This window comes from Olea europaea, unplaced genomic scaffold (assembly GCF_002742605.1).
Source record: "Olea europaea var. sylvestris unplaced genomic scaffold, O_europaea_v1 scaffold1259, whole genome shotgun sequence".
Lineage (NCBI taxonomy): Eukaryota > Viridiplantae > Streptophyta > Magnoliopsida > Lamiales > Oleaceae > Olea > Olea europaea.
In genome coordinates this window covers 94,947-118,972 of record NW_019230035.1, presented here as the reverse complement: position 1 = coordinate 118,972, position 24,026 = coordinate 94,947, and the positions used below count along the sequence as shown (strand labels likewise).

Genomic DNA, 24,026 nt, shown 5'->3' with positions numbered 1-24,026 from the left:
GAACTTCGAGAGAATATAGAAAAATTATGCATTTGACTACTGTACAATCGTCGATGAATTTTTAAAGTTAACTTGTTATCGAAATTATTAATTTTTTAAATGATGTTCCTTTTGAGATTAAAAAAAATTAAAAATTTATTAGAAAATTTTCTAAATAACGTTAAAAATTTTATTAGATTATTTAAAAAATTAATTGATTAAGAGGAAAAAGTAACAATAAGAAAAAAATTCTACAAATAAAGTCTGTGTCACGTTATAAGATAAAATATAATATAATATAAAAGTAAAAATAAAAAAATTATGCTCCGTGTTGCACGGAGCAATTTGGAGCATTTTGCTCCAAATAGTTTGGAGAAAAATGCTCCAAACTCTTTTTTTTCGTTCAAGTAGTCCTCCCCACAAATAATCAATTTCAGAAAAGTGATGTAAATTATATTGAGAAAATTGTCGCGAAAAAATAATAAACATTAATAAAATAATAATTATTTTTTATGATGTAAAAATTCCTAATAAAATTATTATCGCCCTACTTTTTTCCATTCATTTACGCAACATCTATAAAAAAAATATATTTTTTATATTGTATCGAACTCATTTCGAGAATTATATTAGAGACATATCGAATTATTTAAATGAATATCGAAAATAGTTAAACGTACATCAAACACGTGTCTTAAAAAAGTTGACAAAAAAAATATTAATCGTCCAATTAAAAAAAAATTGGCTCCGCGTATGTGTGTGTATATATATATATAGAGAGAGAGAGTTGGATAAATTAAAAAATTCATCGACGATTGTACGGTAGTCGAATTCATTAATCTTCTATATTTTTTCGAAGCTCGTTTCGAGACACATTGAACGATCTAAATGAATATTGAAAATAGTTAAACATTACATTTAAAAATGCGTATAACTCGTCTTTTTTCTTAAAAAAAAAATCAATTATTTTATGAATATTTTTTTTTTGCGACAACTTTTTTAATATAATTTACATCATTTTCTAAAAAAAAATAAATTATGTGTATCAGTATGACGTCAATTTTTTTTCTTGGACGTAGGATAAATATTTACAACATTAGCAGCCTGTTTGGGAGTATTTTTTGACCGTTATTTCACTATTCCAGTCGTCATATTTGATTTCTTCTTTCACAGGTGGACCCCACTTTTCTCCTAATGATTAAAAAATTAATTCTCAAAATCACTCTCAAATAGGCTCTAGAAAATATGTTTTCATAATAAAAGATGACATAAAAAGAAGAAAATAACTATAATTAGGGATTTGGAAGGAAAACTGCAAATTTTAACCTTGAAAACGATGCCACGACATGCGTGCAAAAAAAGAGCTTTTCGAATTGGGGTTATGAGTGCAATTTTGATAACCGTAGCCAAAATTATGGTCAAATTACCAAAAATACGTACTATACAAAAAAAAAAAAAGAAGAAGAAGAGGGCCTCCACGCAGCGCGGAGAGTTGGTGAAACACTACGCGCAGCGCAGAGAGAAATCCAGCACTATTTTTTTTGAACCTTTTCACACTCACAAAAGCTGACAAGCTGTACTGTAGCTATTTAATACAAACAGGACAGCAAATAAAGGTGCCAGCACTTTTTGACTTCAGATTCGTTTCCTAATTAAATATTTAATTTTATTCCCTTCATTAAAAAAAGAGAATCACACTTTAATTTCTTCTCACGTATCACTATTTCTTATGTAACAGCAAAACATAGAAGCCAGAATTTTTGACTTTAAAATTGACAGCAAATTCGATCGTATTTACTTTGTTCAGAGTGCTAATTAATGCAAATTGACAGCAAACAAAGTAGCCAACACTTTTTGACTTCAAATTCTTTCTTGTTTTGTTTTTTGTTAAAAAAAATAATAATGAAAGATAGACTCCGCGCAGCACGGAGAGGAGCTTCGTGGTGCGTGGAGTAGCAATTTTTTCTCTGTTTTTATTTTCGGTACAAACCTTTTTCTCTTTCTCTCACTTCATTCATTCACACATTCTCTGTTTTTTAAGTTTTTTTTGATCGACTCCTCGTTCCACAACAAAATCAAACCCTAAAAGGGAGGAAGAAGAAAGGTAAAATCCAACAAGTAAGATGAGACCGAGGCTCGAAGCAAGGTGATAATATCTCATACTTTGACTACTATCATTCAAATCTTGGATTTATGGATTGAATTTCACTTTCTTAGATGCTTTCGGTTTGATTTTTGAAGAGGATGAAGGCATTGAAGTGGAAAGGACGAAGAGCTCTGAGAAATCAACGTCCTTTTGCCCTAAAGTTCCAATGACTAATTTCGTCCTCCTCAACTGTGTTATTACGATCAATATAAGACGAGTTTTGATTTTGATATTTTTTCCCCTTTATAAAAATTGTTTAAATCTCAAAATTTGTGGACGGTGTCTTCAATACAATTCACTTGTTCGAGATTTGGGTTACTCGTTTTTTGGAAGCACCGTTTTTCCTTATTACTTAAAACAGATGACTCTTTTTGTTTGACTTGTCACCTTCATGTGATCTAGAGAGGTGTTTGTAGTCCATCACTCCTTTCCGTTCCGGCTCAACATCTATTTAACATTTCATTGCTTGTAAATGAATTGAATTTTTGGAGTTTGTACTTAGTTAATTTTAATTTATCATTAATATTAATTATATCATTTCATTTCATTGCCTTTATATAAAAGAGTAAATATTGGCTCTACTGTTCATTTTTCTGCCCTCCGATTCACACTGAAACTGGTTCTTTAATGTTCATTATCTGGTTATTCAATAGGATATAGATATTTTACATAAAGAGCATGTTGCTTTCTTTTTCTTCATTCATTCTCTCTTGCTTTTTCACAAGTTTCTTTCTCGACAAACCGAGCCAAAGCAAACCCTAAGAAGGAGAGCAAAGGTAAGATTCAAACTAATTACTGGAATCGACCTTCAATTTTTTCCAATCCTGTAAATTTCTTTAATTTCTTGATCACTTCTGCAGATCCTGTGAAAATTTTTCCCTTTTTATGAAAGTTTAATTAAAATTTCAAACAAAGGCACGAGAGAAAATCGAACTATTTTCAGTTCAAGTAAAGATCTTGGAACAATAATACACGACAATAGCAAAAAGGTCTTATGAGGATTCATAGGTATTCTAGGGAAAATTTCAGGGGTTATCTCTAGATTTTAGAGAGGACGAACGAATTTTTTTTGGTCTTTCTTATTTACTAGAAGATAATTGACGGTAGTTTCTATTGCAGAGATAGAATCTTGATATGGTGGATATCAAGTGTTCTGAGGTAATCGATTCTGGCTCTGTAATTATATTTAGCTAAAAGGGTGTGTAATTAAGGGAAAAATCTTGGTGGATTATGTAAATACGGAAAGGAGAGAGATTCTCTCAATTTCTGTTGCTTGAAATTCTTCAAATAATATTGCCAGAATCTGGATAGTTTTCATTTTATTTGCATCAGAGGCCTGTTGAAAGAATTTTGTATGTTTGCTTTAGAATTTGAATTTTTCAGTCCTTGGTTTGAAAGGGTGGTCACAACATTATAGAAGAAGAGACCAATGCATTTAAAGTTGGGTACACGAAAAGGTTGGAGAAATTCTAGACAAGATAAGATATATAGGGTTTTGATACCTTCAATGAAGTAAGTGGAGTGAAAATAGGTACAACGATTTTACGTTCTTTGACAGGTGATAATCCAGAATTGCAAAAGCAAACAGGACAGCATTACAGAAGAAAAGCCAGTGCATTGGAAGTTGGGTATACGAAAAGGTTGGAGAAATTCTAGACAAGACATTTGGGATTTTGATACCTTCATTGAAGTGAGGGGAGTGAAAATGGCTAAAAAGATTTTACATTCTTTGATAGGTGATAATCCAAAATTCCAAAAGCAAACATGATATATGGCAATCATCTTTCAACTGTTCGATCATCGGCCTATTCTTGCTGGGAGGTACATCGTTGGCCACAGCACAGAGAGGCTGCCTCCTCGTACATATTTCTCATACTAATTGCTTACTATTGCTTATGATCAATAATCTTGTAGATGAATGTGCTATTTTAATGTTTTTCTTGCAGATGCTATAGACTGTTCACTGATAGAACTAAGTTTGTTTTAGTTCTCCAATTGAATATTAATTTTAAATAAATATATGATTCTCTTCTTGTTCAATATATTTCGTGCCACCTTTTAAGTTAATAATATACAAGAGAAGCCCTACGAGCATGATACAAAGTGTTTTGCCCTATGAGCATGATGCAATTCGACCCATTTCTTAGCAAAAATAATATGCCCTGTATATTGATTTTTGTTTCTTTTCATGACCTATATTTATTATTTCATATAAGTTTGCATATATAATGTCCATGGCCTCCTGATGATATTGCTCGTTTAATTTTTTGAAGCCTTAATTCCTTGCTTTTAATGGCCTAATAAGAACTCATATCTCAGGTTCAAATGTTCATTTGCAGGAAATACCCACTTCCATAATGTACATTGGAAACAGAATCTAATACTACAGAACGAAGATCTGCACCAGTGGTAAGAAATGTTTATTTCGATTTTTTCTCTCGTGGAAACATAAGTACTATGAATCCACTTAAAGCCCCTCTTGATATTGTAATCTTTTTTTCTATCTCTATTTATATGTGTGTGCATTTATTCAAAATTTTCTTCTAATTGTTAGTTGAAAGTATTTAATTTTGGATTTCATATGGATTTTGTTGTCTTCAATGAATTTGGCTTTCTTGTTTCTTCTTGCTTTTTGTGCTCTAATTGATGATGATACAAAATGCAAACAAAGAAATTAAGAATATGATCATTTTCAGATACTTTATTGTTCTTTAAAAAAAAGGGGGATTGATTGATTATCTTGATGCTGATGTCAAAATCAATTTTGATCTGATGATCTCTAGCTTGAAATTGAGTTCCAAAAATTAAACTTTAGTGCATTGCTTCATTTTTATTGCTTCTCTTTAAGTTTACTGAAAGTTTTGAAAAGATCTTTGTTTTCCTTTTCTTTTTTTTTGTTGGAAAAAGATTTGTTTAGAAATCAGAGGTTTTATTGCTGAGATTTGAGAAAGAAAATAACAATGACAACTTAGATTCGGGATTTCAATTCTTATTGTATCAGCTTGATGAAATTGAAAAATGCTAGCAAATATGAAATTGAACACCCTCTTTGTTCCTAACTTAATCTCTCTTGTGTCCTTGCATCTTTGCAATCCTTAGACATTTATATTCCATTGTACTCTCATTCCATTGCAAAAATCAGGTAAAGCGTGGAGGAGCTGGCAAAGGTAATTGGGGAGCTCAGATTGATAAATTGGCTGAGTGAATTTCTCCTTGGCGCCTTGGGCAGTAAATCTTTAATCAATAGAATGGCATATATTTTTTCTCATATATCTAATATTGTGATCCTTCTACCATGGTTTCTAGAGTTACCGACGAAGTCGTCAATTGTTGTGGGATCAATCTGAATGCTGAAGTATGAATCATCTTTTTATCTATATATTTTGAATTTTACATGATTTGGAATTTAAAACCCAAACTAGATATACAAGTGAAAATGTTTTGAAACTAAGATTAATTATTTAGAATAACATAAAAGATGTTGTTCTCTCATCAACAAAAGTCTCCGCCTTATGAGTGAACTAAGCAAGCTTATATAAGCCCACCTAAACGTCGTATATAGTAATTGTAAACTGGGAAGTGCTGGTATTTTATACTGCAGTTATTAATGATTCTCTTTCATGAGTTGGAACTTTAGCTTTGGTAATCCTGCTAAAGCCTTTTCTATTGTGTTCCCGGGAACTGAAATCAATTACATCTTCAGGTTGTAGTTTCCTTGTCATTGGTGAATCAAATGCAACTTGTGGAAAGAGGTTGTCTTCCATTGGACTTCAAATATATGATAGAAGTATATTGATCCTAACATTGACCTTGGCACATGTTACCTTTCATAAATGAGTTATGAAAGGTCGGGTCATGCAAATGGCCAGGCTTTACTAGATAAATAATAGAAAAATATAAGGATTTCATGGTTGAAAAGGGAATTTTTTATTTTAAATCACATCAAATCTTCGATGCATATTTCATTTATTACAAGTGATTATATTGATAGAAGAAAATTTGGATGGTTAATCTGATTTTTAATCACATCAAATTATTTGTATGTTTCAGATGGAAAGAATGCCCATGTGACAAGGCAACTTACTGAATGTATTATTTGGCATCGAATTTTTATTATCTATATTTTCCCATGATTTAGATTGAATTTTGGTTCTATCAACTTGTTGAATTCTTTTAGTAATGTTATTTACATTAATAGAATATGTGAATGGCTAAACCTCAATATCATCCACCACAAGAAACAATAGTAACAACACTCAATCCATGGATGATGAGAATCCCATAAGACTTGTGACTGACATAGTCCATGAAACTCAAAGAGAGGTGGAAGAAAATTCTCAAAAGACCAAATGAATCGATAAAAATGGGAGTTGGGGGATTACTAACCGAAGCAAAGAAAGAAATGAAGTCAGAGGAATATGAGCACAAGTTGGGGACTGGTTCCGTATATAAGATTAGTTCTTTGTTCAATTTACTTATTGCCATTTAGAATCATGCATAGTGATTTGACATTTATTGGATTTTCGAGTATCAAAATCTGCTGGTAGGATATCATGTTCCATGCGAAGGGGAGAAAGAAGGTGCTTTTATTACCTTGACTTGATAATTTTTGTCATCTAGGTTTAGAATTTCTGTTGCAGTTCTTCAATGTTATTAGGTTCCATTTGCCATTTAATAAATATTAGAGTTTTTTCATAATTATTTCCTACTTTCATGACGTTTGATAATAAAGTTGAGTATCTATAATCTTAACTTTGGAGAAGCGAGTATATGAAAAAATGCTATATTATGCATTAAAAGTTTAAGAAGAAATAAATATATTATCTAGGAACATTAATATTACCCTCGAAATAACAATGCCCGTGCATTGCACGGGCAATAAACTGAAGATTGTGAAAAAAAATGTACAGCACTCTATACACTTAACATTTTTGTACATTAAAAAATGAAAAGGAGATCATATAAATAGAAATACTATTTATTTTTATTATTGTTAGTGTGTCTATGATATTTATAAAGACGACATACATAATTTATAGTCTTTACTTCAAAACAAAAGAAAGTTTTGCATGAAATTTTTTATGGTAATACTTTGTGTCAAGTTATGACGTGGTATGAAAAACAAAGAGATGTACATGAAACTATATACTAGAAAAGATTATTTCGAAAAACATAAAGCAAACTTTTGGACCTATCCATCTTTTTTCTCAAAAGGGCCCCTCCATGACTATATAATTTATTCATGCACCAATAGGCATGCAAATATGGAACCAAAGTTTACTCGAATAGAATATACCTCGCACTACATATGGATGTGTTTGTCTTAATATATTCAGTCAAACCAAATAAAAAAAATTAAGCTTTTTGGCAGAAAAAAAGTAATTATATCCTTATAAGCAATCCCTTTCAAGATTTCTCCAACGAGAAACTTTTCAATTCCATTGTATATTAGATGCACTCTTTAAAGTAGGACTAGTAAAGATATGGTGTTCAAGTAATTATAAGTTTATAAGTCACTTTATAATTTAATAATTCTTCTTTTATAAGTTGCTTACATTCTCAATTTATTGACTAATCGACTAGAGAAGGCATCTTACACTCTCAATTAATTGACTAATGAGCTAGAAAAGACATGAATGTTAAGTGATTTTTAAGTTTATCGTCGGCACATTTCACTCTCACGTCACGAACTGCTGACATTGTTGTTGAAACTTTGAACTAAATATATTTGATTACAATCTTAGTCTCAATCACAAATCATGCGGGTCAAGAATCGTAATCAAAATATTCGTTTCTTATCAATGAAATAAAACTACTGTGTCGCAGCATATAATTTTGGTGCACAAAGCATTGAGTGGGGAAGGAGATCAAAAGCTGAGCTATTCTTGGATGACAACAGGGGGTTGTCACAAGGGCTTTAGCCTCAAAAGCTCCCTGATTTTGGATTCCATTTTCTGTAGCTTTCTATTTCAAGAAGCAGAGTGATTTTCTAGAAATCTTTAATTACAATTATGCAACATTTTTACTTAAATCAGTGTATTAATGAACTATATTTCACAAAAGTAAATCAATTTTTGCAAAGATAATTTATTAATGAACTTTACAAAATAGCTAGATCTTATTTTTATTATAAATCTCGAAATTTGTATGCTTTTTGTCAATTGTCATCACTCCAACTGCGTCTATTCACACTTTTTCCCCCTTTTTTATTGGGTTTTGTTTATTGAGTAGGTCGGCTTGGGTGACGTGTGTATTTCTATTTACTGCCGGCAATCTTGTTGGCATCTTTTGCTCCAGCTCTCTCTCCCTTCTCCATCATATACTGTGTGTATATACTGCATAAGCTCAATTAAAAGTCCATCTTCTAAGAAGAAAAGAAAAGGTAAGATGAAATGATAAAAAAATAGTTTGGTGTGTATTTATAGAACTTTTCGTATGTTTCTTGATTTTTTCCAGAAACCCACAAATTTCCGCTCTTCTATCCATTGCTTTATTCATTTATGGTAAAAGAAAAAAAAAAAAAAAAAAAAAAAAAAAAAATTTTAATGTTTTCTTCTTATGAATTCTGATATGGGTTTCACTTATTTTCATTAATTAGCTTGTTTGCTTCCCTGTATAATTAGATTTTAAGATTTTTTGTTTGAATGTGTTTTACAGGATTCATGGAATTACTTTTTAATCCCTGTTTAATTTTGTTGGTATGGTCAAAATATTAGGGTGGTAGTTAGGCTTGTCTTCATTTTTCCTCGTAATAAGGATTTCAGTTCTATAGATCAGATTTTATTGCTACTGGTAATATCCATTAATATCTTTGTCATTATTTAACTTCGTATTTCTCTGAGGTATTGATTCTAAATTTGAGCTTTTATATTTTTTTTGGTTTAAGTGCTTGTTTGTGCCCATTATTTGTCAGAAATGTATCGTGGAACAGTGATTGACGTTGAAATGTGCGATTAAAAAAGAGGGAAAAGTTTTTTTATTTACGTGTAATATTATTTTAATAAAAAATGTGTGGTGGAAAATGAGTACCGTAGAAAAAAATGTGGTAGAATGAGGCACAAACAAAGCCTAAATTGCTATTTGGAGTCCTTTTATATTAATTCTGTCATTTCACTGATTTGTACTAAATAACGAGCTTATGAATCCAGTTAGTTAGGAAGTTTGTGAAAAATTCCTGGGGAATGAAAAATTTCGTTAACATCCATTTAGTTTATCTGCAATATGTTATTGATTCCCACAATACTTTGCTTTTATTAATGTTGATATTGTAACAGGGTGTCCCTGGATTTGAAGATTGCATTCATCCGGTTCTATCGATGTTCTTGAACGGGTTTGGTGCAAACTAAGTTCAAGAAAGATGGTGAATTCTTATAAAACGCATAGCAATGGACATGTGAAAGATCCCAGTCTAATTATCCGGCATCCCTCGTACCAATCCTCGAGCAAGTTTTCGTTGCCTTGGTTTGATACAAGAGTGTTCTATGTTAGAATCAGCAATTTCAGGGTTGATGATTCGACCCCAGAATTTCTCACTCTTGATCATATCCCTTTGATCCCTGACACTCTCCTTGAAGTAAATGGTGTAAGATGTTCAATTGAGTTGAAAAGAGTTTCTTGCCTTCTCCGAAGGGATAGGGTAGATAAGAAATCCGAAGAGGCTACATTTGTTAGCACTGACAGTATACGATTAAATGGTAGTGCAAGGTTTGAAGTTTTTAATAAAAAGGAGCTCGTGCTCTCTGGGATTTTGGAAATGTCTCGTGCCAATGGTTCTATGAAGGAATCAAACAATTTGGCCCGGAAGTGGAGTATGAATTGTGAATCAGTAATGACTGGTGGCAGTGGATTTCTCAAGGGGAAACATATTAAGGGCGCTGAATCATCGTTGCCTACAGTTGAAGTTTATGTTGCAGGTTGTTTCTCGGGAACACCAATCATATTAACCAAGACGTTGCAGCTTAATCATGCAAAGAAAAATAAAAAGGGAATGTTAGATATGATTCCAGAATGCGATGCCTCCGAGTCCCATGAAGATGTTGCATCTGGACATGATCTACAGGTAATTTTGTTCGATAATGGCATATTCTGTATGGAGCACTTGATAGCACCTGATAGTATTACAAAACAAAATAAAGCTAAAATCTTGTTAATTATACTATCGAGTCATGTCTAGTACTGCATATCAAATGTGCACCAAACATTTCTGTTCTTGACATATGTGACATCTAGAGACTTGCATTCTCATTCTACTTACTCCATATCTTCGTGCTAATGAAAACACAGCTAGTCGAACATACCCCGAAAAACTAAGAATCCCATACCTCGTGCTTAGCTCAAGGTTCATAGCATTCTTGTATGTATTACAGCAATAATTTGAAATGCAGAAAAGCAATAAAAGGTATACCTGGCATGGGAAATATTCGTATTCGGAATTATTGCTAATTACGTGCTCGTTAATAAGTTGTCTTCAAAAGGTTACCTATACTATTGCTGCCATTGATTCTAATATTTATGCTCAAAGCACAAGCATGAATATGAGCACGAGATCCCATCATTTTATCTTATCATTCAGTTATTGCTTCCTCTTGCGAAACATGTCTATCTGCAATGAAAAAGGCCAGTTTCTTTAGGAATTGAATCGTAGACTATAAGCAGTCTTATCCTCAACATGTCATAAGGGTATGGGCAGGCAGGCACACATATTGAAATAGCATTCTCTTGTGTGTGTGTGTGTGTTTCCTCAAGTATTATCCATATCCCGATCAAGACTGACGTGCCCGGGTCTCATCATCACAAAAACTAGGTAGGTAGTCTTCAATTGTGGGGCCCTTTAAATCACTGTTTGGCATCCCTTAGCAACTTTTTGGAGGTCAATTATCTATCAAGGATCTGTATGACCATAACTTCCAGTTTTTCTTGAGAATTTTATACTATTCTGTACATGTTATCCCCATCTGTCTCATAAATACTAATTAGTAAATTCGTTTGATAAGATTGCTTAACGCTTATTCATTTTCGTCTATGTTGTTTTCGAGAAACATAGATTTTTGTTTCTTACTCCAAAATTATGTCAAACTACACTTTGGTTTCTATTTCATGGAGCTTTCTATCATTGCTAAAAGTACTTGTTAGAAAATCTATGCTTGGACATTGGCATGGCACATGGGCTTGTTTTATTTAGACGCTATATGGCATATGTTTATAACGAACACAACGCCAAGAAATGCTACTAAACGGTATATTAGGTAGGAGCATTGGAATAGTCACTTCCATATCCGAGTGTCTAGTACTTTGTAGTCCTTATTGAGCGAACTACTAATGTACAGCTAGTCGCTGTAAGTCATAATATTCGTCTTTTTTTCATTGATATGTAGTACAATACTTCCAGATAGTGGACTACATTAAAGAAGAAAAAGAAACTAAAATACTGTTTATTGCCATCTAATCTTATTCACTAGTACTTATCCGAGTCATTTTGAATATTTCATTTTACCTTTTCAGGTTGCAGAGTACGGAAGTTATAAACCAGAAAGCGATGAAGACTATGATGACATGTATTGGAGACGGACGGAATATGTTGAAGGTGAAGACGGGGAACTATCTTGGTTTAATGCCGGTGTTCGAGTGGGTGTTGGAATAGGCCTTGGCATTTGCTTGGGGGTCGGAATTGGAGTTGGTTTGTTGGTCCGTACTTATCGAACAACAACCCGAAAGTTTAAAAGGCGGCTTGCATAGTTGCTCATATTATCATAATGCCTCGTCTCACTTTACCGGCTAACACAATCATTAGTATGTCCATTTTGGATGCAAATTTTCTTAGTGTTAATTTTGGAAAAATGGGAAAGTCAAAAGATAGAAGTCTCTACTCGATCGATGTACTGGACCGTCTTGGACTCTCGGGTTGATTTTCTTTATTTTCGAAAGAATTCTCGTGCTGTTAATTGTTTTGAAGAGAATGTTGGTATATATATCGGGGCATAAATGAAGAAAGTTTGATTTATCGCACTGTAGATGTGTTTCTTTCTTTGAGCATAACGATTTTTGTGCTTCATTACATTGTTTGCAGTGATTTGTACTAGTTGTGAGCAGGCGAAAAGTTACAAGGTGAAGCATCGAAAGTTGAATCGATGGTAAAAAATAAATAATACTGGTAAAATATTTACGAACGCATGTTAAATTTCATTAATATGCCCTTGTTTGAGCTCCTTTTTTTTTTTGGGAAGAATGAATTTTTGAATATTGTATTGATGGAAAATGTGTGATTAAAAAATTAAAAAAAAAATTGAATTTACGTTTAATATTATTTTATTAAAGAATATATGATTGAAATGATGTCAAAATACTTTCGAAAAATGAATTTTTCCAAAAAAAAATGGGAATCAAACAAGAACTATCAGGCCTGCCATTCCCGAGGAATAGAGTAAGGGCCAGTACTAGTAACAAAAATCAGACAAGGTGTGTACTCATAACAAAGTATTAAAAAAATTTCTTTTTGCTGGTTGAAAAAGCCAAATTGAACCCCTGCTTGCTTCTACCTTTCTCGGATTTAATTTCTAAAAACAGATAAAAGTAGAGTTACCAATGGGTCAAAGAATATTTAATTTGAGGAGAATGTTAACATCGACATGTATAAGATAACCATTGGAATTGGCCATGTTGACTGGAAGAATTCAGGTTTGCGTTATGAGTAATACTAAAAAAACTTGATTTTAATCACCACCAAACACAATTTGAACATTCATAATTGAAAATTTTAATGTAATCCATGACTAACTCAAATTTAAGCACACTCAATTGCACAAATTTTCTATAGAAACAGAATATTAAAATCTATATTCCACCTTTTTGCATGATTAATTGGACTAATTTTCTTGACTATTGATTTTCCTAACCCTCATTTTCCACCTTTTTCAAGAATTGGGAAGGATGATTTTTGGTCTTTGAAATTTATTATTATTTTTTTTTTCCAATTGAAACAAATTCTATCCGTTATTGCAACAAATTATATCCCTTTAATAGACAATTTTCATAAAAAAATAAAACTAAACGAACACTAAAAAATCCAAAAATTACAATATTTTTCTAAATAAAAAAATTATACCAATCATACACATTTAATTAACAATTCTTAGTAAAACATGTTTTAGACAATTCAACATCCAACAAAATTTATTTTCGCTCCACCCTCATTCCTTTTTTGCACATCAAACAAAACCTTTTATTCTTCTAAAATCCATCAAAATCCCAATTCCATACAACCCTCGGTAATTTTATTTTTTTTCCAAAAGAAAGCTTATTTTGAACCACCAAATAAACACATTTTAGGTGTAAACTGCAAAGAGATTCAGGTTATACAATTGGTATATCGAAATATGCCAAGACAACCATCATCATGAGATATCTAATCAAAACAGACTAGCAATTCCAAAATGAAAACAAAACAAGTAAACTAAACACAGTTTGACCCCCTTTAAAACCCTTCAATTTAATTTAATTTTTTCTCTTCTATTTTCAACCACACAATCTTCAATAAAATATTTTTGCACTCAAATCGAAAACATTTTAACCACACAATCTTCAAATAAACACTGTTCCCCCATTATAAATCCAAATAATGGGGGCCAAACGGGGGCTAACTCAGCGCACAATTTTCTTGCTCGACTCAAATTCATGAAAAATAGATAAATATAGTGTGTTCTGAACTGCATAATGACACTTCCCTCTGCAAAGACAAAAACTTGTAATTAATTTACTTTACCGCCCGCCAGGATTCCAACGGTAAGGAATGGCAATTGATGCAGGAACCAGAGCTAAATTGGAACAAACAGTATTCATTGGAAGGGGACGTATTTTTATTCTTCACCTCAAAACAAATAGCAGAAAGCAGTTTTAACTTCAGGATAAACAAGAGGAAAGAGTAAGCAGCACCCACAGCAGTAGGAATTACATGCATGTAAAACCCGACAGAAGCAGAAACTCTGATCATCAAGGGAGCAAGTCCTAGCAGCAGCAACATCAATATCAGCGAGCGATTGTACCAGGGAAAGGCAACAATCTGAAATGCCAAGCCTAATACTTTCAGCATATCCAAGAAACAGTAGCAACAGCAGCAGAAGAGGCAGCAATTTATATGGAAAGAGGCAGCAGCAATCAATGACAACTAGTGACTGTATATGGCACAATAACAGCTAGCAGCAGCAGCAGCAGCAGCAATTAATGCACTAATAGCAGCAGCAACATTTATCAAAGAGTGATTGAAAATGGCCATCAAGCATAGTCACTTTCAGGAGACTCATTATTACCAGCAACCAGTAGCAATGGTAACCATCATGTAGCCTTGGTCAACCCGATGACACCCTTGCTCACCAAGTAACAATTATCTAGAAGACTAGAACATCTAAACCCTCAACTAATTCAAACAAGATGGCCTTTGAGAATTTTACAACTTTCATCACATTTACAGGAAGAGTATCGAGGCCAGATATGTCTATATAACAGGATAAATGTTAAATAAACTCTGCTTCAAAAGCATAATTATGCAATAGACGGCAAAATGAGATAACTGTTAAATAAATTTAACAAATGTTAAAAATATTCTGTATCAAATGTTGAATTCAATTGCCAAGCAGAATTGATAATTTTAAACATCACATTTCTTTTAGAATTTGAAAGAATCAAGGCAGTAAATAAAACGAAATTATATTTGCTTGTGACAAATCTTGCTTTGTATTGACACACAGTCATAATTTTACAGTTGCTATTAGAAGCTAGCTTGAGGGGTAAAAAATTATATTACTTAGTGTTGCCTTGTTAAGACTAAAATCTCACAATATATGAATAGAAACAACATAATAAGGACTTCGATACTCCTCTTGCCTCAATTATCTTTCCAGATGAAGAGCAAAGATTCAATATGGTGCTAGACCCAAAGAAATCATACCAACATTTTGAATAGTTTAAAGCTCAAGATTGGCACCCACAAACAGAAACATCTAACAAGATATTAGACATTACGAGCAATATCCAACATTATTTAAACATTATTCCCGTTTCATATTTTAATTAAATCAAAATAAACGATTAATTTTAACTTTATATTTAATTCATGAGATCAGTAACTTTTCAACCACACATTTCAGAACTTCTATTAATATCTATTAAAAGTCTGATTTTAATCCCCACCGAAGAGGGGCTAAACACTAATCAAACTTATATGGGCTTGGACGACGACTTAAACAAGTTGGTTGGTTGTTTGACATGGAAACCCAAGTCCGGATTCATGCTCGTAGATTAATTATTAATGATGTTAATCATAAGTACAAACTGTTACTACATCAGTAGGAATGATTAAACACCAACTTCTATTTGAAAATCATTATTTAAAAACTGATTTTTCTACACGTTCATTCTCTACTATACTGTGCACGTAAACCAAAACTTCTCCTTTATAGCTACACATTTTCCTCAAAAGTCACGGTTCAATATCTCAAATAACTGCCATCAAACAGGTACGAAATTGCATGCAATTACTTTCTTATTACACTCTGTAGTCAATATGCTAGAAGCTAGGTATGATACGTTAATGTTATAAATAACGTGTGCTGATGTATGAACATTACTGATTAATCAAGATAGCTCATAAATTACAAATTGTCAAGTGACATGTAGCACATGGTCGAACTAAATATGTCTGTAGAACTTAATATAAGAGAGAAATTGAAAGTATTCTATTATGCACCTCTTAGGAAAATTATGCTTCAGTAGACCCAATCCCTTGGCAAAGCTTGCAGTCTTGACTTTCACGGGAATATTTTATGTTCCATTTTCATCAAAACAAGAATCTATAATCGCATCTAGATTTTGTGGACTAAACTGAACGCGTTTGATTAAAAGGATTAGGGGAATAGAGGCAAGAAGTGTGTGGTTGTCCAGTTGGCACACTAAACCTTCCCTCGACTGCCATACCAGAATAGAAATTTTTCAACATAAGACAGGTCGAGGACAAAAAAATAAAGGCAGCAAAGGAAAAGGAGGCCGCACACAGAAGGGAGAGTCGGGCAAAACCCCGTACCATCTCCCCTCTAAACAAAAAATGATATTTTTATTGAGATCTTTCGACCTGCCATGAGAGCGCACCCATCATGGCAATGGTCCGTAAGACAAACACCACATTCAGCTATTCATCTCTGTAATCTCTCGGTAACTTCTCATCCTATGCTCATATTCGTCATAGGTTTCAACATGTCAAAAGGAACGTCGCTCATACAGCATAACAAACAAACAACCATACCAATCATGATACCACAAGAATCTTATGCAGACAAAATCAGTAGAAATGCATTTCCTCGTTCTTTAATTCTTCGGCGAAAAATCATTTCCAGCCCGAAAATATCAGTCAATTGCATCAGGAAAATGAACCTACATAGCAAGAACAAAGTGTAAAAAAATGATCATACAGGGCACTAGGCAGGAATCTACCTCAATACTGTAGAGAAATCATAAACAATGTTTGGAAAAACACGCTGTAAAGAACTTAACCTCAACTTTAAAAAAAAAGAAAAACGACAAATCAATTTCAAATAATGAATGTCTTAGATTATCTCTAAGATGTACTGTCAAGGAAAAGTAAGCAAGAAGCAAGTTTTTAAGCTTCTTTCTCAGAAATAAGCTATCCCAAACATGCCCTGATTGAGAAATCAAACAATTGTTGTAAGATGTGAAAATTACCTTCATCAATCCGTTAGACCTTCACCAAATCCAATCTAAAATCATACATCTTAGGCGATGTATGAAAGTTCTCTGTTGATCGAAACCCTCAACGAACATATTCAAATCCATAATCAAATTATAGACCGTGAAGGATCGAAACCCTCAACGAACATATTCAAATCCATAATCAAATTATAGATCGTTTCACGATCTACAGTATTCCCAAAACAGATGAATAGAAATAACATAGATCAGGTGTGAGAATGAAGTTGAGCCACAGGAAATGAAACAGAGACCATTTAACACAAATGGAACAATAATTGGGTTTATTTATGGAGGGGGACTAGTAAAGCAACGGCTGAGATTGATTGGCGGGAAGATATTTTGACGGTTGGATTGGTTTGCCGTGGAGAGAAAATAGGTTTAGGGAAATAATCGGACGGGCTATATCGGTGGGAAGGTTCTCGATTGCTATCTAAGATCATGCCACGTGTTTCAACATGATTCTCACCCTAAATGGATATTTTTTTCTATAGGTAATTATCACAAAAGTTCCCCACCTTTCAATGTTATTATATAAAACGTCCACATTTTTCATTTTTTAGTATTTTCACCCTTATTTCAACGTTTTATTGCAGAAAACGTCCTTTTTACCATTTGCATTGTAAAATAACCAAAATACCCTCACATTTAAATAAAATAAAAGTGCAAATAAGTCCAAATAATTATTAAAAGGTCTAATATCATAACCATATCCGTAATTTCTCTACGTTTCAAATTGATGAAAATGACATTTTTCGCAATAAAATATAAAAATATGGATGAAAACGCAAAAAAATCGAAACGTAAGGACATTTTTTCGCAAGAAGTGTTAAACATAGAGATTTTTTTACTATTAGGCCTTATTAAAATATTAAAAATATAAAAAAAAAATCTCTTTCTTTCTTCTCTTCTTCTCCAAATGGGTCAGCCACTTTAGAAGCCAAAAAACTCCAGCAAACCACCACCCAAACTGTTGGACCACCATACCACCGAAAAGCCCTCACTTCCCTCAACACATACCACCCAACATCCAACGTTGAAACATTCATGTCAGTAGATTTGTTCGGAATTGCAAACCAAAATACCCAACTTTAATGCAAATACTGGCGGTATCATCTGTTCTGGAGAGACCCATGTCATTTCCAACATACCAATCGACTATAATCACCAAAGCGTCTCTTTTCAAGGTCTTAAAATATCAACAAATGATTCAGCGATTTAGGCGATGGTTGGTGGGAGTTTATTTACCTCTAACTTGGCAATCCCATTTGGAGAAGAAGAGAAGAGAGAGAGGATTTTTTTTGTTATTCTTAATATTTTAATAAGGCATAATATCACAAAACGTTCTTATGTTTTACACTTCTTGCTAAAAACGTCCCTACGTTTCATTTTTTTTATTTTTTTTTTACATTTTCATTCCTATTTTCACGTTTCATTGCGAAAAATATTATTTTTACCAATTTGAAACGTATGAACGTTTTATGTTATTAGGTCTTTTAATAATTATTTAGACTCATTTGCAATTTTTAATATTGTAATTTATTCTTTTTTTCTTTTTTTTTTAGGTTTTATTTAAATGATAGGGTATTTTGATCATTTTACATTAAAAATAGTGAAAAAAACGTTTTCTGCAATGAACATTGAAATAGGGGCAAAAATACCAAAAAAGAAAGGTGTGTATGTTTTACACAATAACATTGAAAGATAAGACATTTTGTGCTACTTACCCTTTTTTCTTATTTAACTTGGAGTCCTTTAATATTTGTTTAATTCTATTCACTCCCATGTCAGTTTTTCTGGAAACAATTGCATAATTAATCCTCAATCATTATTCTAGTAGCAAATTAGTCCTTGAAAATATTTTTATATTGGTTGAACTTTAAGCTCCTGTTTGGTTTAAATAAAAAATCAGATTTTCAGTAAATTTTTATAAAATTTAATAGAATATGTGATTACAAAATTGTGGATCTCATTAATGTACTATTAATATTATTTTATTAATTTTTATATAACATTTTAGTTGAATCAAATAGGGATAACCTTAAATTTTCATTAAAATTACAAAATAAGTAAACGACAAAGATCGTGTAAATATTCATTACATTGTTGTCGAGCCTTTGCATGTTCACTTTTTAAAGCTAATTTATACTTATCTTGAGAGATACTCGTAAGTATGAAGTAAATCATATTTTCATCATGTTTATGTAACTATTAAACGAAGTTTGAAAAGCTTCTAAAATCACAATTTGGTCGAGGATTAAATAAATGCAATTATAATCGTAAATTTTTATAAGTCATGTGGCATTTAAATGTTCAATTTTATGACAATAATTTATGTTTCTTGGGTTGATTTCCATAAATTTAAGTTAAGGCATATTCGTTTTCGCAAGGTCCACGTGACTATTGAATAAAAGATTTGAAGAATTTCCATAAGTGCAGACTGATTTTGGAACTAAAATGGAAGTAAGAGTATTTACTTACTCCTTTTAAAAGTTGATCGTGAACTTATTGTTGGACCAATAGTTTAGGGGCTTGGCATGAAAATTGCTTATTTGCACGTGTTTCTCGCGTTAAATGATATTTTTCTTATTTCACATTTTTTTAGTCTTTTTGTTTATGTTTGTTGAATTCAATCAAATTTTCTAGAACAAATTGCACCCTTAGTCCTCAACTATAGTTTCAGTAGCAAGTTAATCATTAACATCTATAATCTTCAACTATTCCAAATAAAGGCATGCAAATCTCAATTACATCATCATGTGATCTTCACATATTCAATTTTTATGGAGCTAATTCACATTTTCAACTTGGGACGGTGCCTATAAATTTAAGGTAAGACAAATATACATAAGATTCACGTAACTATTTAATGAAGACTTCGATGATTTTAATAATTGCATATTGATTTAGCGAGAATATTTTATTAGCATAATAAAAGGCTGAAAATTAGCTTACTCGTTTTTAAAAGGTTGGAGCTAACTTCTTCCTAGAGTAATAGATAAGCGATTATGAAAGATTTTTTCTCGTTTTCACGTGCTTCAACACATTTATCACAATGACAAAATTTGTGTAAATCTCTTTCATACTATCGCATGGTATTTGTATGTCCAATTTTATAAAGATAATTTGCCTTTTCAATATGGACAAGCATCCATAAATTTAAGAAGAGACAAAATTTTAGGGACTAGCTTATTATTGAAGTAATAGTTCAGGAATTACGCTAAGTACACATTTCGTAGATTACATCTTAACCCCCATTTGGAGTCCATTAAATTAAATTTTATTTTTCTCTCCTATTTTCAATTACACAACCTTTTTCAACTACTTATTCTCTAAACAAATATTATTCCACCCATTTTAATTTGAAAAAAATGGGGGCTAAATGAGGGTTTTGTTTACATTGTGTGAAAATTTAAAAAGTGTTGGATGAGAAAGTGTGTGTGGTGTGTGTGTGTGTGTGTGTTTTTTTTTTAAACTGTTCAATCATGTGCCATCACATGATATAGCGTCAACCATGATGTTAAAAGAATGTACATACGGCATGATTGATAGTTCTGGTAATGGGATGGAAATTTTCCAATTTGTAGTTTTTCAGCATGTTTCTCATGCTAAATGATATTTTTCTTATTGCACTTACAGTCCTTTAGTTTTAGTTTAATATGAATCATTGCAAGTCAATTTTTGTTCATATGTACTTTGAGGTTCCATCTGATTAAATTATGGGGTTTATGTTTTACTCTTTTTAAATAAAATTGGTCTATTGTTGTTTCAAGTGTTGGAAATAAGGAAAAGGGAGGGTGAAGAAACAAAAGAGAGAACACAAAGATCGCAGTAACAAAATGAAGAAATCAACGACAATTTTAAAGGCTTGAACGTGAGATCGCTGTCCTCAAACGTTATTTGCCCCCTTTCCGGTGTTTATGAGATACTTAAGGGTATTCCGACAAATGGTTTGGAAGATTGTAACAAGCCTCGTAAAGAATCTCCAAAACATAGAGTAAAATTATCCAAAACTTGAAGAACAAGAAGGTAGAATGAATATAAATGTAAATCATGATTTGATTATTTTTGAAACAACGTATGGATTGCAAGATGCTTCTCTAACATCTTTCCCTTGAAATGGCTCACCCATGTATAGCCCTTGACCTGAAATACAAAATGGTGTTAAAAAATCAAGTGAAAAACCACCAATTTCAAATTTGCAATGGCCAAAAATATGCCAGAAACGATCGAATTATTGTACCGTGTGACCGCATGGTACAAATCCATGTGGTCGCATGGTTCACATGCATCGAGACCACTTGGTCTCGGTATATAGCCATGCGGTCGCATGACTCAATTTTTTTTATTGTTGGTTTTGAACAACCAATATACAACAATTCTCCATTTGTTCAAAATTAACAAGGTTTTATATTCGAAATATACAATACTCATGCATAAGATAGAGATATATTTCGATTTAAATCAAATCATAGTGTAATTCAAACAAAGTAAAGTCGAAATTAAAAGTAGCTGAAACTTTAAACCAATAAATTCATGTGACAATACTGGTAAGAACACACACAAGAGTGCCACGTGTTCTCAAATTCCTCATAACTCGCTTAGCGCTATTATGCCCTTAAGCTTATCATTTTTAACAAACTTTTAAGAGAGAAACTCCAACTCTCTATTAAGGTTGCACCACCTTGAAGATTGTTTAGGTGAAGTTCTTCCAATACCTTTTGTTACTTTTAGAGGTATTTGTATTTTAGCACTGAACTTCATTAAGAGCTTAAAGCACATCCCTCACTTCAGTAACAATCAGCATTATTTTAACTAGGATAGGGTCATTGTGGATTTGAATAATGCTACAACTATCAACATATCGAATGACTTACCTTTTTAAGTAATGATAGGTAAGGTTACCGTCATTGGTGGACCTCCTTTATTTTAGGAGTTTCAACCCCATCATACTTAAAGTAGATGCTACTAATCTCTACTTAGAGGTTTAGTCAAAAGGTCAGTCAAATTCTCAATTGATCTTGCATAATATAAGGAAATTATTCAATCCTGGATTAATTTCCTTATGTAGTCATGTCTTAGACTCATGCGTCTAGACTTTCCATTGTATATCTCATTGTATACTTTTGCTAATGTGGCTTGACTACCACATATGATAGGTATTGAAAAAATATTCTTCGATCTAAATGGTATCTCATAAAAGAGATCTTCGATATGGCTACAAATTTTGATTCCATGGTTGAGTGTGTTATGTATGTTTGTTTCTTTGACTTCCTATAGTACTAGATATCCAACTAGTATCAGTAAATCCTTCCAATAGTACCGAAAATTTAGTAAATTGCATGCCTAAGTTCTTAGTTTTCTTTAAGTATCCAAGGACTCTCCCAATGGTCTTCCAATGATCATTACTTGGATTGTTAGTAAACCTAGTCTACTAAATTAGACTAGGCTTACTTATTGAATAGGTTATATCCAGTTTTGTGCATTGAACTGCATACATAAGACTTCCTATAGCACTAGCACACTCCAATTGAGCAATCTCCCTTCCATCATTCTTTACAAGTTTGAACTTAGATCAATCTGGATACTATACTCTTTTATGTTCAAATGTTTGAACTTGTTTATTACATTCTCAATATAATATGATTGACTTAGACAATAACCCCTACTAGTCTTTGTGACTTTGATACCTAAAATGGTATCCACCTATCCAAGATCATTCATCTTGAATGTGGTAGATAGAAACCTTTTCGTTTTTCTATATTGTCCATGTAATTACTTATAATCAACATGTCGTCAATATATAAACATATAAATGTCGCCTAATCATCAAACGCTTTAGAATATAAACATCTATCTACACTAATATGTTTAAACTCGAATGATATTATTTTTAAGTCAAACTTTTCATGTCATTTCTTAGGTGTATGTTTCAAACATTTGTCTACGTTATTATGTCTAAACCTTATGTTCGTTTTAGGGAAGAACAAATCATTCGGGTTGTTCCATATAGACCTACTCATTAAGATCCCCATTTAAAAATGATGTCTTAACATCTATTTGATAAACATGCAAGTTATGTATCGAAACTAACGTGAATAATATCCTAATAAATGTTATTGTGGCTACCGATGCATAGGTATCAAAATAGTCGATTCCTTCCTTCTGTCAATAACCTTTGACTGTCAATTTAGCCTTGAAAGTATTTAGAGAGACGTCAACTTTATATATTTTCTCCTAAATACCCATTTACATCTAATAAGTTTGGATCCGGGTGCTAAATCGACAAGTTCCCAAGTATTATTTGACATTATCGAATCCATTTCATCTTTCCAGAAAATGCTATCATGAAAAGCAATAGCTTTTTTATACGTTTTAGGGTCGATTTTCACTTGTAGAATAAAAGGAATTATTCTTACAACATTCAACTCATATCCTTTTACTAAGGAAAAAGAGATAAGTTGAGAATCAATTTCATTTAGTCCCAAAGACTTCTCAACTTTAGTTCTCTTGCTTTTTCATGGTTCACTAGATTCATTAATATCCTTAGAAAATATTTCATCACGTGTTCCACTTGACCTGGGGATATTTTCAAGATTATCCCTCAATTCATTATCCGAAGATAACGAATTTTCAAAGAATTCTACATCACTTGATTCGATAATTACATTAGTCTACCAAGTTTAGCAATCTATAAGATTTGATATTGTTAGCATATCCAACGAAAGCACATTTAATGCCTCTTGGAACCAATTTGGTCATATTAGGGTTCGTGTTCTTGCAATAAGCAAGATACCCTCACACTTTAAAGTATCCAATATTTATTTTTCTTCATTTCCACAATTCATAAGGAGAAACATTTGTATGTTTATAATGAATCCTATTAAGTATCCTACAGGCACTTAATAAAGTTTCACCCCACAAAATAAATGGCAACTTAGTATAAATAAGCATGACATTAATCATTTCAACTAAAATTCTATTTTTTCTTTCATGCAAACCATTTTGTTCGGGTGTCCTAAGTGCAGAACATTGGTGAATTATGTCATGTTGTTCACAAAATAAGTTAAAGTCACTAAAAAAATATTCACGACCTCTATCACTTCTTAACGTCTTTATTTTCTTTTTTAGATGATTTTCAACTTCATTT

General features: G+C 32.3%; 1 protein-coding gene and 3 long non-coding RNA genes across 5 annotated transcripts; 3 read left to right on the top strand and 1 right to left on the bottom strand.

Annotated features, from left to right (window-relative positions):
• Positions 1-1,976: 1,976 nt before the first annotated feature.
• Positions 1,977-5,562, top strand: LOC111374520. The gene is made up of 5 exons (XR_002699158.1): positions 1,977-2,125; positions 2,221-3,765; positions 3,862-3,946; positions 4,465-4,534; positions 5,268-5,562. It is a non-coding gene; the product is annotated as an uncharacterized LOC111374520 (long non-coding RNA).
• A 264-nt stretch (positions 5,563-5,826) lies between these two features.
• LOC111374503 lies at positions 5,827-6,823 on the top strand. Its single transcript, XR_002699156.1, has 2 exons — positions 5,827-5,877; positions 6,176-6,823. It is a non-coding gene; the product is annotated as an uncharacterized LOC111374503 (long non-coding RNA).
• A 1,067-nt stretch (positions 6,824-7,890) lies between these two features.
• On the top strand, positions 7,891-12,135 carry LOC111374519 (uncharacterized protein At1g01500-like). 2 transcript variants are annotated; one of them, XM_022997189.1, is made up of 4 exons: positions 7,918-8,106; positions 8,357-8,507; positions 9,400-10,184; positions 11,627-12,135. In XM_022997189.1, the coding sequence occupies exons 3-4, from the start codon at positions 9,483-9,485 to the stop codon at positions 11,858-11,860; spliced, it is 936 nt and encodes a 311-aa protein (XP_022852957.1). In that variant the 5' UTR covers positions 7,918-8,106; positions 8,357-8,507; positions 9,400-9,482; the 3' UTR covers positions 11,861-12,135. The 2 variants fall into 2 exon arrangements, with proteins under 2 accessions (XP_022852958.1, XP_022852957.1); XM_022997190.1 differs by having other exon boundaries at positions 7,891-8,507; positions 11,634-12,135.
• Positions 12,136-13,936: 1,801 nt separating this feature from the next.
• Positions 13,937-17,222, bottom strand: LOC111374518. Its single transcript, XR_002699157.1, has 2 exons — positions 16,853-17,222; positions 13,937-16,543 (listed from the first exon to the last, which is right to left on the bottom strand). It is a non-coding gene; the product is annotated as an uncharacterized LOC111374518 (long non-coding RNA).
• Positions 17,223-24,026: the final 6,804 nt, after the last annotated feature.